The 17,351-nt window shown below is 47.9% G+C and overlaps 2 protein-coding genes across 22 annotated transcripts in view; one reads left to right on the top strand and one right to left on the bottom strand.

The window, feature by feature from the left end:
• ETFA (electron transfer flavoprotein subunit alpha) overlaps positions 1-7,836 on the top strand; it is a 28,244-nt gene extending 20,408 nt beyond the window's left edge. For 2 of the 4 annotated variants that reach the window (XR_014934436.1, XM_015872469.2), the window contains 3 exons: positions 3,187-3,252; positions 6,720-6,800; positions 7,629-7,836. Coding sequence is in view for 3 of the 4 variants with exons in the window: in XM_015872469.2 (XP_015727955.2) it covers positions 3,187-3,252; positions 6,720-6,800; positions 7,629-7,667 (186 nt within the window). In the remaining variant the exon portion in view is untranslated. Of the gene's footprint in view, positions 1-3,186; positions 3,253-6,617; positions 6,801-7,628 lie in introns of those variants that run through there. The other 2 variants (XM_085515876.1, XM_085515875.1) reach the window with 1 other exon arrangement.
• Positions 7,837-8,014: 178 nt separating this feature from the next.
• TMEM266 (transmembrane protein 266) overlaps positions 8,015-17,351 on the bottom strand; it is a 91,284-nt gene continuing 81,947 nt past the window's right edge. For all 18 annotated transcript variants that reach the window (XM_085515848.1, XM_085515850.1, XM_085515849.1 and 15 more), the window contains 2 exons: positions 12,044-12,094; positions 8,015-9,019 (listed from right to left, as the gene is read on the bottom strand). In XM_085515848.1, coding sequence (XP_085371974.1) covers positions 8,433-9,019; positions 12,044-12,094 — 638 coding nt within the window. In that variant the 3' untranslated portion in view covers positions 8,015-8,432. The remainder of the gene's footprint in view (positions 9,020-12,043; positions 12,095-17,351) is intronic.

Genomic DNA, 17,351 nt, shown 5'->3' with positions numbered 1-17,351 from the left:
GTTGTGCCTCCTCTCCTTGTGCTCCATACGCTCCTGGGCCTTTTGGTCTGTTCAGCTTCCTGGCTGCTTGCTTCTGTCACTGTGCTATCCCTTACACCCATAGTGGCATACAAAGATTTGTGGTGTGACACTGGTGTATTTGTAATAAATGCTTTCTATATGAAATTAAGTTACTGTGAGGGAAGACAGTTCTCTCTGATGCCATGTCCCTGTACCACCAAGACTTTGCTTTTCCCTTTTTCCCCCTTAAGTTACTGTTGAAGCTTCGTCTCAGGCAGTGCAGGGAGCCCTTTGGTATGGAATCTATTTGCTGTGTTGTTTTCCTTGTGCAGCACAGTGCTGGTAGCAATGAGATCCTGCCCATGTGCAAGCATCAGGGAGAGCATAAATGCCTTTTCACATGCTGGACTTTGGCATAAGCGCCTCTAATTGCTGGCTGTGGATCAGTCATCTGACAGCAGTGATTAGAGCAGCTTCTAGGGCTCTGAAAAGCAGGAATGTGAAGCTGGTGTAAAGCCATCTTTGTTGGCACCTGAGTGGTGTGATGCAGAGCGTACTATGCTGCTTTGTTCCCAGGCCTGTGGTCCCATAGATGAGCTCTGAAGAGCTGAGATCCTCTTCCAGACCCCGTGTGCTCTCCGCTGCAATGGCCACGTGTTGGTAATTGGAGTCCTGCTGCCCTGTGGCTGCTCTGTGGCACTGCTCTGCTCTCCATGTTCCTCCCTGTTTTTCTTTCATAGTGCCTGGGGCTGCAGTCCTGGCCTGGGACTGGGAGCACTACCACAGCAGAAGTGCTAGGGCTCAGCTAAAGCTGGAGTAGAGGTCAGTGATTTCAAGGGAAGCATCAAAACAAGGGGATTATCCTGAGAGGAACTGAAAGAGATAAGAATTTTGGAGGCCTTCTTGACCTCTCCAGATGTGTAATGGAGTTTTTTCTTTGGAGGGATCGGAGCAGTCCCAAATCCTTATCATTCAGGTCTCATTTTTCCCTTTTAATAAATAGCAGAATAAATCTAAAGGAGGATTTAAGCCATTCCATCTGTTGTGCAGCATTGGACTAACGTTAGGCAGCATAGTGTCACGTGTGACCTGTGTGAAAATGTTGCTGAGGTGTTCCACCATTGGTGCTGCAGGGCAGTGAGCAGTCAGTTGTTTTGGCTGGAGAGCCAAGAGCACATAACCTAGAAGGGCACGGCTTAAAGGCATAACAAAGGCTTTCTAGATGAGCCCGGTAATTTATAAATGTCTTTTCTAATGAAGCATCTTTGTATTTCCCAGATATTTTAGTCAAATATATACGTAGGCATCTGGCTCCTGGTTAGCTGGATTCCTTCCAAGGACTGAACCTTATGATATTAAACAGAGTGATAAGAATATCTGGTAGTCTGGATGACTGGCATTTAATGAATTGCTCTAAAAAAAAAATCACATTACAGTAATGTGCTTCAGAAAAGAGCTTATATTAAAGACTATATGATGTTAGAGTGATTTCTTCTGTAACATCTGTTCTTTTATTTGGTATAATTAAAATATTGCATTCTTACTATGAGGTCTCACATGTACATATTGTATTACAGTGCAGCTGTGGTTGAAGTGAGTTGACCTCCAGCACCAATCCATGCACTAAGAAGCGATGGAGACTCAGAAATTGAGTCTCTTCAACAGCTGTGCTGCTTTGTGCAGATACGCAGACCAGATTCTGTTCTTCAGTTTCAAAGCAAACCATTCTAATAGGAGATATTTAGTTCCTGTTGTCTGCCTCCCATTTAGTTGTTAAGGAGATCTTCTTTTCTGCACAAGCTATTCTTCATTTGCCTGTCCCTGTTTAAAAGCAAACATAATAAGTGGAGTCTGTAGCTGTAGATGTGTCAGAAAGCAGTCATCTTCTTTCCTGCAGTTGATATGGCAGCTATCAGCCTGTATGGGAAATGCAGGCTGCCTTCTCTCTGTGTTGGAACACCTTCGTTTCCAGCTACTTCTTTAGTTGGTGGCTGTTGTACAGCCGTGCTTTGGTCTGCTGTGTTAAAAGCTGCTTAACTGTAATGCGCATCTTAAGTTGTGGAAGAACAAGATCTCTTTTCTCCCACTTATTCCCTTTGACTCCAAAGATCACTTCTCAATTTAGGTCTGTATGTTCTTAAACACAAACTATCTGTGGTGGTGATGAAAAACAAGTTCTCTTAAATATTTAAGTTTGTGTCTTCATAAGGACATACAAATACAGCATTTGAATTGGTCTGACAGAGGATCCCCAGCTGGTTTTGTGTGCTCCAGTTGCCTCTTCTGTGAGTGTAAGAAGTCGGGTAGCTGAGCACTGTGGGTCTGAGTGCTGCTTGGGCTGTGTTGCTGGTGGAAGAGCTGTCACTGTGAGCTGAACGTTTGTATGGTTTTTGGTAGGCTACAGACAGGGTTGTTTTCAGCCCAAGGGGAAAAAATACTTTTCTGCTATGAGTTAATGTCGATGCAGAGCTTTTTGCTCATAAATCTTCACCTGTTTTAAGTTTCTTTGGAGATGCCAGGTTGGCAGTTGCAGAATATAACAATTTCCTGTGTGGTGCAGTGCCTACCTGAGCACATCTGTGCTCACCCACCACAGAAACTGGTAGTGAATGGGGAGGGAGAAAAGCTTTAAGGCATGTGTACTTTGAGGTTTGGGTTGAGTAATAGAAATGGTCACTGCAAGTGGAAACTGTGGTAGCCCATTTCTGTGCCTGAGATGCTTTATCCTGCCATACAGGAGCCTTTTTGAAGGTGTAAGCACCTGAATTCCAGCTTTGTGTGTTCTTTCTTACCCTGGGAGGGTCGTGGAGGCCTCAGCCCCCAATATCTTGGATTTCTCTCTAGGAACTGCATGATCCATTTGCCTGTTATCTCACCCACTCTTTGTTTTGGCCAACCCTGGGGTCATGAGTAGCACTCGCTGCCCTCTCCTCTATCTGAACAGTGCCTTACATTTGATGCAGATCTCTGTTTTTTCTAATCTATCTTTGCCAGACGCTCCTTTGGGATTCTCCTTTTACAACTGCATCCCAAAGTGGGAAAGGGAACCAATCGTGAGCCACATTTAATATAGGCAACCACTGTCCTATAAAAGCGGCCGTGTGTAATTGATCCTGAGCAAGGCTTGTGAGAGCTGACCAAAACTGTGGCGGGTACTGACAACGTGTCCTCTTTGTTTTCTTCTAGGAGCTCTATATTGCTGTGGGAATATCTGGAGCAATCCAGCACTTGGCCGGGATGAAGGACAGTAAGGTATGTTAGAGCTGGGTGTGCTGCAGGAGGTTTTTGAGGAAGGAGGAGAGTTTACTTCTTCACTTTAATGAACTTTCCATGTTTTCCAGTGTTACGACTGTCATTTTGTCTGCTGCCTTAAAACATGCCTCACTAAACCTTGCTGAGTGAGATTGTGGTGGAACACCTAATGCAGCAGAACTGCTGCACTAAGCCCAAAGTATTAAGTAAGAGCTAATTCAGTTAGTTATTAAAAGAACGGCAACAAAAAGGCACACGCCTGAATTCTATACAATAGATGCCTTTGCGTTTATTTCAGAGTATGACATATTAATTCATGCATAACAATGTGTAATTTGAATTATGAACTTACTACTCCATAAAGTAAGAGATGTGTCTGACATTCCTGCGTTTAGCTATTCAAATGGAAACCTATTATAAAATGGCAGTAAAACTTTAAAAGGTTTAACTCCTTAGTTGCCAAAGCAAATAATCTGCAACCGGAATTGCCAGCTTGGTCCACAGGGCAACGTTTGTTAAGAGCAGCAGAATTCCTTGCTGCATCCTATTGTCAGGTGCCAAGCGCTTCAAAACAAAACACAGTAAAAAGCTGTTCTGCTGCCCTGCCTCCTGTTGTGCAGTTGTAGAGGAAAAGGATTGATTTGTTTCTCTGTGCCAGGGAACTTTTCAGATGCTTCGCTGGGTTGGGTTTGGCCTTTTGGCAGCCCGGAGTTGGAGTAGCGTGTAAAACCATCACACGTGGTTGTCTTTTGTGTCTGAGCAGTGACAGACTGCAGGCAGCTCACATGACTGTGTGTATCCTCACAAGCCAGCCTGCGTGGTAGGGTGATCTGTGCTGCTTTTTAGTTCTTTTTGCCCACAGTTATTTAAATCAAATGTTTCTGGGGGAAATCTGGGTGCAGCAGCCTTTGTTTGGGCCTCACCCTTTCACATGGACACAAGCTATTCTTGCTGTAGTGGATGCAGCTGGGGAAGAAACAGCTAAAATTAAAGGACTATTGATGGGCAGAGGTGAAGGTCACTGCTGAGAAGGGAGACAGAGGTGTGGACAGCAGCATCTGCAGCGGTGTGTTCTCAGTGGCGTTGGTGGAAACAGGGTCAGTGCAGCCTCCCCTGCTTGCTGTGCAGCAACAGGGAGACATTGGGGCAGAGGGTCAGCACAGCTGGGGGCAGGAGCAGTGCTGGTGCGGTGCTGTCACAGCCACCTCTGCAAAACCTCTGCTTTTGTTGCTTTTCCAGTGCCACATTTGATATTTTGAGATGGTTTTTATATCAAATAAGATAAAGTTTGTCAGTAGGAGAAGCGTACTTAGGTTTATTTTCACCCAGAGATGGTGTGTTTTCCTGTCGTAAACAATAATTCAGTTTTACTTCCATGTGTTTGAAGTGCATCCTGCTTTCCTTGTAGCCTGAGTGCAGGTGTTGGAGTTGCTGACAAGTTCACATTTATGCAAACAGAAGAGTTTTGCAGCCATGGAAACTGCCCCTGGGTTGTTCCCCGTCCTCCCATTGGCACTGTGCACTGACTGGCACTGTGGGCTCACACACTTCAGGATGTGCTTTCCACTGTTCTGCTGCTCTCTACTGTGAGAAGCAAATAATTGAGCTGTCCTCATACAGCAAGGTAGAAAATGCAGCTTTGGAGGAGGCCTGGCAGGTCCTTGTTGCTTTCCTTACTTGTTTTAATTCCCTCCTGAGGTAGTTTAAAGTATCTTTTCTTTCTTGGAGATGTAACTTAGAAAGTTTGTTGCTGTTGTTGCAAGCAAAGTGATGCTGCTGCTTCTTAGCATGGGAAGTCTGACTGTGGTGATGAGGTAGAGATCCAGATCTTCCAGAAGTCCCTTCAGTCAGAGGTGGCAGAGGAGGGCACGAGCTGTCAGCTGCTGTTGTTAACTGTTGCTGCTTTGTTTTTGTCAGTGTGACACAGCATTTCCTAGGGAGCCTTCCAGGGCTGCAGGCCTGAAGATGGAAGCGCAGAGAGCTGAGCCTGCAGGGTCTGTGTCTGGAGGTGTGTTGTGTGCTGAAGTGACAGGCTCTGAGAGTCCCTGCACACCTCTCCCTTGTGCCTGGTGAGAGCAGGTGCTTGGGGCCGGCTGCCCACAGCAGGGCGCACTGGGGATGCCCAGCCAGCTGTGTTCTCTGCCATCTCAGCCTGACTGCCCTGCCCTCTGCAGCCATGGATATCAGTCCTTGTGTCCCTGGGAGCAGCTCTGGGAACACGTGGAGCCTCAGAGCACAGCTAAAGTCTTCTGAATTAAAATCCATGGTTATCACAACCTGGATTTTGCTTCCTGTGCTGTAGAGCTGTTAGCAAAGGCTCGCATTTGCAAAAGGAGTAACAAATAAAATGAAGAGCTTTGGGAGGAGCGTGTTGGGCTGGTAGTGCTGGGATGATTGCAGCTCTGTGCTCGTGAGCTGGTGAGAAGGCAGCAGCAGGGCTCTGCTGTAGGTACTGCCTTGCTGTGTAAACCATGTGGTTCTCCTTTACAGCAGGTCATGGGATACAAATGAGCTGTGAAGAAAGGAGGTTTCTGTAGGCTTAAAAATGCAGGATTTGTGAACTTTTATCTTTGAGTTATTGCTACTGATGTATGCTACCGAGCCATTAATTTTGTCAGGCAAGTACAGTCGGTGGAGGGAGCAAAGCATATGAGAAACATCAACTGTGGCTACCTGGGCATGGCAGGTAGGTGTGGGGAGGAAATGTTGGTTAGAGCTGTCCTGGGGAATCTGTGTCCTCAGATCCCAGCTTGCAGTGGTAGCACTGAGGTGGAGGCAGAGTGCTGCGGTTTTTAGGCCAGTGGGTGTTTGGATCGTTTTATGAGCTGTTGCTTGTTTGTAATTAATTTCTTTTCCTCCTGCATGGAGTCTCCCCATCCTGTTGGAGATTCAGCTTCGGACACACACGCTTATTTTGCTGGAAGCAGTCACAGACATTTATGATGGGATTTACCTTTTAGTTCAAACTGGGGAAGGCATTTTCTGGACTGCTGTGTTGGGATTTAGATCACGTGCATTTCTCTGCTGTGTGACACAATAAATTACATGGCCTGCTGTAACTAACGGGCCTTTGGCACGGCTCTGTTACAGTTATTTTAAGTGCTACCTCTGATTTATTTCTGTAATGTTATGGCTTAAATACTGCAGGTAATCTGTTGTAGCTTTTTTTCCAGACTTATTTTCAACAAGGGAGAAGGGATTTTTCAGAATGATACTTGGCTGTGGTGGGTAGGACTGCTTGGCTCAGGGTCGGAGACTGCCGTGATGGTTGACTTTTAAGGGTGGCAGGGTTGGGTTTGGTTTCAGAAGCAGAATGGGAAGATGTTTGTTAAATGCTGCAATCTGTTGCCTTCTGCCCCTAGCAGCCAGGAGAGAAGTCAGCCCGTTTCCTCAGGTCAGGCCTGTCTGCGCCATCTGCCCCTACACGATGATCACCATGTTCACCTGGTGCTTTCCTGTTGTTGCAGACCATCGTGGCTATTAACAAGGATCCAGAAGCTCCCATTTTCCAAGTGGCAGACTATGGACTGGTGGCAGACTTATTTCAGGTGAGGCTCAGCTTTGGGCATGGGAGAAAGCTGTCAGATGTAATGACAGTTTAGATAGGTAAATAGAATCTAATGGGGTGTTGGCTTTGGATTGTTTTGCACAAGAGTTGGCTTTACAACTCCATTATTCTCAGTGTCAAAACTTGGTCCCCACAAGCATTAAGCTGAGAGGGCCAGGTTTCACATCAGCCTGCGTTCCCATTTCCTGAATGTGAGCTGCTCTGAGAGAAAACTGCACATTGGTACTGAAATGGGTTTTTGAGCTTCATAAAGTATGAACATACAGAGTTGGCACTGTCTCCAACCCGCAGCACTTCTTGCTGCCTTACTGACACTGGGGGGCAGCTGGCAGTTTTGTCCTGTGCCCCAGGCCATGTCCAAGTGCCTGCAGCACACGTGGGCTGCCCAACAGCCCTACATGGCAGCGCTGTGAGCTCACAGCAGCTCCACAGGGGCATGGGCAGAAACTGTGCCAGCACTTAATGCCATTCCTGAACTAATGCCCGTTGGCTCAGCGGTGAGCACGGGCCTTTTCGTTAGGCAGAGACAAAGTCACATTCTGAAGAAACACCATGTAGACAATTTCCTTAATAAATTTTGTACGAATGCATTATTTCCACCTAATGGAAATGTAGCGCTCTTAAATAATTAAGAGGCTCCATTCAGCAGGAGGGAAGTGGGGAGTGCTGTGAGCTGGGGTGACCCACAGCCCCTGGAGTTGTGGGTGGTGGGCAGGGGGCTGGGGTGTGATGGGGGGTTGGGATCTCACATGGAAACTTTGTGGGGGTGGAGAGGAAGCGGGTGCTACCCTGGCACTGGTGTTTGCAGGCGGTGCCTGAGATGACGGAGCTCCTGAAGAAGAAGTGAACAACTGCAATGGCTGCAGTTGGGCTGGAGAGTAACGACAGCACACCCCCAAGAGTACGGCAAAGCACCAGCGTCGGTGTATGTTCATGCTGGGCGGTGTTTGGTATGGGTGGAGGTGGAGACAGAGGTGGTAAGAAAGAATAACAGTAATAAAGGATTGTAGTGGTAAGAGGGGATGTAACTGTGGGGCTTTTTTTCTAAGTTTCTTTTTGTGGGTGGCAATGAGCTGGGAGATCAAGTGGTGGTGGTGGTGGGGAGAGTGAGGAAAAAATGGTAGGAAAAGGAATAAAGGCAGGTAAGGTAAGGAAGGGAAGAGGGATGGAAGACAGGAACAAGGGAGGCAGTGGTGGTTGTCAGTGTTTATTCCCAGCCTCACTCCCCTCCCAGCTGTGCAGAGGACATGGGCACTGGGAGCAAGCTGGCCAGCAGCTCTGTCCCTGGACACTGTAGCTTGGTGCTGGTGGAAGGTCTGTGCACCTTGGGGCTAACCCCAGGCTGGTGGCAGGACACAGCTGTAGTCTTTTCTCCCTGCCACTGGGCACTGAGTCCACTCCTGCTGGCTGTGGACAGGAGGAAGGTCTCCTGTGCCTCAGAGGACACGGTAGGTACCAGCTGGCCCAGAGCTGGCAGCAGGGCAGGCCTGCTGGGGACCAGCTGGGTGGTGCTGGTCCAGCCCTGGGCTGGTGGCCACTGCTGGAGGTGCCATAGGAGGCCTTCGGTGCTGCCTGGTGATGACCCAGCACAGTGGGTGTGCCACAGCTGTCCTTATGCCTCAGGTACCTTGCTCAGCCGTGGCTCGGGGGGTCCCAGGGCACCATACTTGTCATCAGTCACTGGGGGGCCCTGAGGAGAGTCAATGAGTGGCTTGAGCTGCAGGACATCGAGGTTCTCCTGATTCCTGCGGTTGTAGACGCTGAGGCGGTGGCCAAGGTCAGGGCTGGCCCTCACTGAGCCCGCTGGGCTGGGCAGCTTCAGGTTGACAGGGTCCAGCCCCTTCTGTGCCAGGCGCGCCTCTTCGGACAGGGAAGAGAGCAGCTCCTGGACCATGGCTTGTGCCACCCGCTGCTGGCTGGGCACCAGGTCGGTATGAGGGCTGGCGCCTGCCCCATCCTCACAGGCTGCGCTGCAGTCCGGCGAGGAGCCCAGCGTCTGGCTGCTCTCACTGCACGCCCGTGTGCCCGAGCTGACGGTGGAGCGGGAGGCGCTGCCCGAAGTGATGCTGGCGGACGTCCCGGTGCTGCTCAGCCGCATCGGCACCTCCACCGTGAAGAGCTCGGAGGAGATGTTGGGCCGGTGGACGTCAATGGCGGCCGTGGTGACCACACAGATGGCGGCCTCAGGAACACCACTGTCTGCAGGAGGAAACAGCAGAGAGGGGCAGTGAGAGCACAGCACAGAAAGGAGCTGCCCGTTACAACGAGGAGCAGCAGACCTCAAAGGCCAAAAGGATGGATGGGCAAACAGGATACCTCTCCTTTCACTGGTTAATTATTTTATACTTGTGTAAATTAAACAGTTACAGGTAGGTAGATATGTGCATTTGTACATGTATAGATGTAGACTAACAAATAGGGAAGCAGAACATGGCAGAAGTAGCATAGTACAGATAAACCTCTGCCTTCATGGACACTTACATATGCAACACACACACAGTCCTTGGTAATGAGCACATAACTGTAATTCTTAGTACACCTTGGTGCTTGTGTGTGAGCCTTTATTCATATAAAACACATAGATATGGTCTTGCACTTCCCCCCCAGTGTATGTGTGTGTCAGTATATGTATGTGTGTGTGTCACTGTGTGTGTTTGTGTTTGTGCGTGTCGGTGTGCATGTCACTGTGTGGGGTGTGTGTCACTGTGCATCACTGTGTGTGTGTCTGTGTCACGGTGTGCGTGTCACTATGTGTGTGCATGTCACTTTGTGCATCACTTTGTGTGTGTGTCACATTGAGTGTGTGAGTCACCGTATGTGCATCACTTTGTGTGCATCACGGTGTGTGTCAGTGCGTGTGCGCATCACTGCATGTGTCACGTCTGCATCACTGTGTGTGTGTGTCACATTGAGTGTGTGTCACTTTGAGTGTGTGTGTCACTGTATCATTTTGTGTGTGTGCATCACTGTGTGTGTGTACCTGTGTGTCAATTTGTGTGTGTGTCACTGTGTGAGTCAATGCACTCACACACAGTGTCAGATATCCCGCACACACGCACATAGAGTCAGACTATGTACACATCAGATTTTCACTCACTCACACACAGTGTTGAACTTTCACGCACACACAGACATAGTGTTGTATTTCACGCACTTTTACACACATACTGTTGAACTTTCACGCACTCACACACAGTGTCGGATTTTCACACACTCACACACAGTGTCAGATTTTTCATGCACTCACACGCATATTGTTGAACTTTCACGCACTCACACATATAGTGTCGGATTTTTTCACGCACTCACACACGTAGTGTCGAACTTTCATGCACACAAATAGTGTCGAATTTTTCTCGCACTCTCACACATAGTGTTGGATTTTCACACACACAAAGTGTCAGATTTTCATGCACTCACACACACAGTGTCGGACTTTCACGCACTCACAGACATAGTGTCAGATTTTTCACACACACAGTGTCAGATTTTCACGCACTCACACACATACTGTCGGACTTTTCACGCACTCACACACATAGTATTGGAGTTTCACGCACTATCACACAGTGTCAGATATTTCCAAGCACTCACAGTGTCGAACTTTCACGCACTCACACACATAGTGTCGGATTTTACACGCACTCACACACATAGTTTCGAACTTTCACGCACTCAAACACATACTGTTGGATTTTCACGCACACACACATAGTGTCGCATTTCACGCACTAACACAAAATACTGTCGGACTTTTCACACACTCGCACACATAGTGTCGGATTTTCATGTACTTACACACATAGTGTCGGACTTTCACGCACTCACACACATAGTGTCGGATTTTTCTCGCACTCTCACACATAGTGTGGGATTTTCACGCACACACGGTGTCGGACTTACACACACACACAGTGTCGCATTTCACGCACTCACACACATAGTGTTGGATTTTCACACTCTCACACGCTGTGTCATACATGTGTGTGTTTGGGCGTCTGTGTATGTGTTTGTGTTTTAATGTGCGCATTAGTGTGTGTGTGACACTCTGTTTGTGTGTTTATGTGTGCGTGTCTCTGTCACTGTCTGTCACTGTGTGTGTCTGTGCGTCTGTGTGTCAGTGTGTTCATCTGTGTGTGTCACTGTTTGTCACTGTGTGTGTGTCAGTGTGTGCCACTGTGTGCGTGTATGTGTGTGTGTATGTGCACATACATAAGAGCACCTACTTACATGGGTATGTATATGCATGCACGTAGCTATACACATATGTACATGTATGTACACATGTGCATGTACACATGTTCATAGCATAGACATATTTATATAAACAGATATAAATGCATGTAGCACATTATCAATCTATATATTCCTTATAGAAACATACATAAGGGCTGCTCCAAAAGTAATGCCTCCTACCTTATTACACTGGCCCACAACGAGTGGTGGATGGTGGTGGTGAAATAGGAGGCATTACTTACACACACTTAAAGAGGAGATGTGTGTAACCCTGGTCTTGTGGTGGAATGTATATATGGGAATATAAACACATTATGTATAATGCATTATCATCTCTATACACACATGCATATTTTATATTTAATGTACAATTAATGTGAATAATTTATACATTATCTGACACACACCTTTACAGGAATATCCGTATGTATTTGTACATACATAATTTATGTACTATATGTGTATATCCACATCTCTGCCTCCCTAGAAATATATATATATGGCCATCTCCCTGTTTTATGTGTATATGATTAAAAAGGTATGCAGTTATTCTTATTTCTGTATGGTTGTGTCTGTGCATGCCTGCACTGGGTATGTATGTGCACCCATCTGTACTCCCCCAGCTGTGAGGATACGCTCATACACATGTGAGTGTAGATATGGGGCTGGTGCTGCAGCCGTTCCATTTGCATTCCTTGCCCCTGCTTTGCACACTCGGGCTCCGTGGAACCTCCCTGCAGCCCCAACAGGGCATTGACCTCCCCAGGACACTCAGCACTTCAGCCTGTGGTCTGCACTCAGCTGTGCACGTGGTGTCCCTCACCATCAGAGAGCTGCTGCTTTGGCTCTTATGGAGAACACCACCCACTGTGGGCATTGGGTTCCATTCCCAGAACAGACTCTGCCATTGCTTAGCCTCACTGGGGTCACAGAACACAACACAATGCAAACATCTGGTTCACACTCATGTTTTCAAGCAAAACTTACCACTGCTGGGCTCATTGTAGTACCGGCTGATGTAATTGTTCATGTCATCCTCTGAAACAAGAAGCAGCGTGTGGGTAAGTGGCTGACAGGGCACAGTTTGCTCGCAGCCCTACAGCCTGCTGTGCCCTGCCAGAACCAGGTGTGATGCTCAGCCCCCAACCATGCACTGCACACCTCACGGCCATGGCACCCACAGGCCAATAGGAGCATGGTTCTTTATTAGAGCTCCCTGAGATCAGACCTGCCCAGCAGTGCTGTGCTCTAAAAGCATCCTCTCCTTTTAAGTGCTCTCTCTGATACCACGTTTGAGAGCATCACGCTCCTCCCTGCGGGGCAGATTCCCTTCGCCCCCCCGGGGTCCCTGCAGCCGCAGCGCTGCCTTCCACAGCACTCTGCGGTTTGCAGGTGAAAGAAACAGATGTTTTCTGGGGAGCACTTTCCCCATACAACAAGACCCAAACCACCGAGCACTCTGTACCTGAAATAGCTGCACTCGTAAGAAGGCAATCGAACCTGACACTGAAAGGGAAGGCGGTTGTTTTCCTGGTTTCATTGGCTCCTAAAAGCTTTCTTGGCCCCTGTTGATCTTTAAATGCCTGCAGTCAGAGGTGTGCTTTGTGCTAATGTCCAAGTTTAAAGAAGAAGCCTCCAAGTAGCTCAAGGCAGTGCTGCAGGATTAGGGTACATTGCAAAGCTTTTCAACTATCTGCTACTCAACCACACTTCTTTTCCACCATCCATAATTGATCCACACTCTGAATGTTAGCAGACCCACCATCCTGTGCAGATTCAGGTTCTTGGTCAGGCAAGGAACCTTCAGATACAGCAGACCTCCATTCCCTCCAGCTCTCATGGAAATCTGTACTAGACACCACAGTCATCCATCCTGAAGCAAGCAAGCAGCTTGGAAACAGTACTTACCTGTGTTCTGTGTCTTACAGCTCCAATTAAACCTCCTGTATGAACACATGCATTGCCTGCCCTCCACCTCCTGTGTGTGCACTGCACCAGAACCTTCAAACCCACCTCAGAGTTACAGACCATTCATTACATGAGGCAAACAGCTGCAAAGGAACTGCAGCACTGCAAACACTTCTTCAGCACAGCACAGAGTCACTGCTCTGACTCACTGCTGCCATGCAAGGCCTCCTTATCCTCACTGGGCTCTTTTGGTGTGTGTGTGACTGTGTCTATGTAAATAATATAAATGGGCGTGTGTGGGTATAAAATATAAAATATTTTGAGTAGTTTCTTATGAATAAAAAACAATACAGAGTATTGGAATAACAACAGCAGGATAAATATTTCAGCGACAGATTAGGTTTCTGAACGATTACAGTAAGGCAAACTGACAACTAACAAAGGCCATAGGGAGTCACAGCTGTTTTGGGGTTAAGTGGAATTCTTTATAGCCTCTTATCTCTGATGATACCCCACTCTGCTGGAAGCTGGGAGCCTGAGAACACTACCAAGATGAGACTGAAACCAACCAGTTTCACAACAACACAAGCAGAAGGTACAGCAGTGCACATTACTGTGGGGCTGCTGCAGAACTTCGTGGTGATTTATGATCGAGTCCCCACTGCGAGCAGCCAGAGTCAGGAGCACAGCAGCAGGAGGAGGTGGGTATAAGTGAGGGAGAACAGCTCCTGCAAGAGGGAGAGACCACCACAGAGCGTGGGGTGCTCACTGTTCCCAGGATACTGGAGCCTCAACTACAGGAGAGCAGCCGTCTTCACACAGTGCTTCATTCTCTGTTCTTAAAAGCTCAGACAGCTCAGGATTTTGGGAGCCTCACCATCACCCCTCAGTGCTACGTCTGCCTGCTGCCTCCCACCGGGCTGAAGGGAGCATGGTCAGAAGGGCTGATCAGACTCCTGCTGCAGCCAACCATCTCTGTGGAAGCGCAGCAAAGCCCCATCAAGAAGGGCAATAAGCCCCCTCCTCTTTGCTTGCCAACCAAACCTTTATTGAAACAACATGCAGCCCACGGTCAGGATCCATCTGAGAGCTACAGGATTTTATCTTCCGTTCTTTCCCTGCGAGACTCAGATTACATCTCTTCCACCACAAATGGTTTAGGGAGCAATAAACCACTTGGAGTGCAGTCCCATATAATCTCATCTGACCTGAGAGAAAACACTGTAATCTCTCTCCCTTGGCCCTGTAAAAACCTCATAAATTTGGTGAAGCACACGAATGACATTCTGACCAAGTCAGATCTCTTTTTCAGTTCTGTAATCTCCCAACAGTGACCTGCAGTTGTTTCATCAATGACTGCAAAACCTCTGCACGCAATAAATACCATTTGCACACCTCTGTGATTAGAGGCCGTAACAAAAATACTAAGAAAAACACACCAGAACTTATTACTGTAACAATCAGAGAGCTCAGTGTGGTGGAATGGCAATACAGGAGGTGCAATAAGAAAGGTGTGCGATGGAAAGGTGCTACAAAGAAGGAGGAAAATGCTCACCTGTCTCTAAAAACCCAGACTTGATCCATCAAGGGAGGGATCTCCAACCAGAAACCCCCAGTGGCAGTCAGCCCTTCAATGAGGTCTAAGAGGAGTGCAGCCAGGCTCCCCCCCTCCCATTCACACAGCTGAATCACCTTCACCTGTGCTCCCAGGGCTGACCAGGTCCATTCCCAGGTGTTCAATCAGTGGTCCAGGCCAAGACTCCACAGTTCCCATACAGTTAGTAACATATTTTACTTCATATTTGCATTGCCATTGGTTATACTGCCTTCCATCCCAAAGCTGCATGTTCTGAACCGCAGGGTTCATTCTGCTAAGCAATCCCCCACTGAGCAGAGCAATCTGATCTTCCGCCTCCATTGCTAACCTACCTGACACCAGCTTCTTGTCCTCCAAGCACCACTACCACCATCTAGAAGCAGTTAGCAGAGAAGCATAGGATAAAATACACCTTCCAATAAAAGCCACTAAAACACTGAGCAGAAAAGTTGTTTCAAAGCAGAAGTGACAGGACCTGCTGTCCCCTAAACACCTGTAAAAACAGGAACAGTGATGATGAGAGCTATGCTGCTCCAGCAGCCAACAGCACTGCTCACTTGTACATACATTTATTAGGGCACATGCCAAGCTGTGCCTCCTTCACCTTCCTGGGCTCAAGTAAGATGACCCAAGCAGAACGTTTCCCCCTCTGCCTTGCTGGCCCAAAAAGGTGTCTCTATGTTCCCCTCTAGCAACATGGAAAGCTTGTGCCAACAGGAAATAGCAGCAGGCAGCTCAACCCTTCCAGGAGACGTTCACATGAAGGCAAACTGCCACGCAGCACAAGCTGCTGTGCTCACATGGCTCCCATCCACAGACGTGTCCAGTCAGCACAGGCTGGATGGCTGCCTGAGCACGTGGGATAACCCACAGTGAGAGGAACTGCTGCAGTTACCTTGCGCAGAAATCAGAGCCACAGATTCAGCCTGGTTCTAAGAAATCAACCTGAGATGAAAAGTCATCGTGGAGAAGGGAAAAGCGAAGACATGGAAGATCAGCGCAGCAGATCATGCTGCAACAGCACAGTGTGCTAAGCTGAACAGGGCTGAGATGCAGAACACCTGTGTGTGGGCACAGCCATTGGCTTTAGGTGTGGGATGGCCCCGGGGACCTCTCTGTGCTCTTTTTCCATCCCAGTGAATAAGAATCAGCAGATCCATATCTGAGCTGGCTCATGACAGTCAGAGTGGATCAAACACAAAGGAGCTTGGGCCTATCGCTGCAAAACAGCTGTTGGCTGCATCTAGAAAAACAAAACAACCATCAGGGTAACCAGCAGGGACAGAGAAGGACAATTTAAGCAGAAGGACTCAAGAACAAACTTATGAGCTGGCAATGAATAAGGGCAGAATAGGAGTAGGAAAAGCTTTGAATGATTTAGGAGAACGAGGTGCAGGAGCAGCGAGTTCATGCCATCAGAGGGCACCACATCTCACCATTAACAGAGTAGGCTTCAAAGCAGATACATTCCAACATTAGAAAAAAACCCTATTTACTACCTGCTGTCCTGCAGTGACAGGGCTCTCCTCACACCACTAACAGGGTCAGGCAGGAACTGGCTTAAGTGTGCAACAATCCCAAGTGTTCAACCTGCCTCGCAAGCAACAACTGGCAGAATCTTTTGCAGCGCCCCTCAGACAGCAAATGAATCATATTAAGGGAAGCCTCCCCAAGCTCCAGATTTGGTCACATTCCCTTCCCAATATCCCACTTTCTTCACCTTGCAGAACACGTTTGTGTCTATGGGGAGAGTAAACTTCCCTGTTCTCTAAGCACGACCTGTAAATTGCAGCAGTGCCCCAAAGAAAAACACTGCCAGCCCCCCAGGATCAGAAATTCCACCCTGAATGGCTAAAAATCACTGTTCTGCCCCAGGAGGTAACAGTGTCTGGAATCCGGTCCCTGCTCAAATAAGTACAAGGGTGCCACGCTGCTTTCACACTACGGCAGTGCTGCAGAGCTCCCCAAACTGCAATGACACATGCAGGAAAATGAGGGATTTCCTCTCGGGACTCTAATTCATATATTATGAGGGAGATTAAAGAATAATAAATTTTGGAAGGAAGTATTAATGGCTGTATGGGGTACCGTGAACTCGGCGTTCCCTGGAGCTGGAGGGTTTGTAAACTGAACAGTAAAAATGATTTGTGCGGGAGCAGAGAATGTTGGATTTCATTCTGACCGTAACTGGTTCCGTGCTGCACGCCGCAGGAATTCAGGAGGAGGAAAAGAAAACCCACCTCTGTCATTTAGAGATGAGCAGACAGGATACATTGGGTGCTCCGAAAGTAATGCCTTCTGTTTGTTTCCATAGAAACTACAACAGCTACAAAGAGCGCAATAACACCATTTGATAGATCAAAGCCCCAGATATACCAAATGTAATGGAGCATTGGCAGGACTGTTCAACTTCTACTGCTATACCACCAATATCTGCCTCTGACATGATGAGCCAACATATCAAAATAGGAGGCACGCACAGTACCCACAACAGCATTCGTCCCCAGCTCTTTACAAACTGAGCAGCTGAGCCCCACAGCGCTATATTGAAGTGAGTACCATCATCACTCTGTGCCTCGCTATAGAAACTGAGGCAGTGAAACCAACCAACCACGCTTACAGGGCAGCAAAATGTCCCAGCAAAGCCCTGGGCTTTCAGAGTCCTCCCCTCTATTGAGGCCAACTTCCCTGGAACTGACAATGGCAGCCTTTGACTTGCGTGCTGATTCCTGTGTGACAGTCTTCATGTCTGGCTACTCTGGAGTCCAGTTTGTTGGCTGGACAAATATA

The sequence above is a fragment of the Coturnix japonica genome, chromosome 14 (genome assembly GCF_054131305.1).
Source record: "Coturnix japonica strain WE chromosome 14, WE-NBRP24, whole genome shotgun sequence".
Classification (NCBI taxonomy): domain Eukaryota; kingdom Metazoa; phylum Chordata; class Aves; order Galliformes; family Phasianidae; genus Coturnix; species Coturnix japonica.
This window is presented reverse-complemented; position numbering and strand designations above follow the sequence as displayed.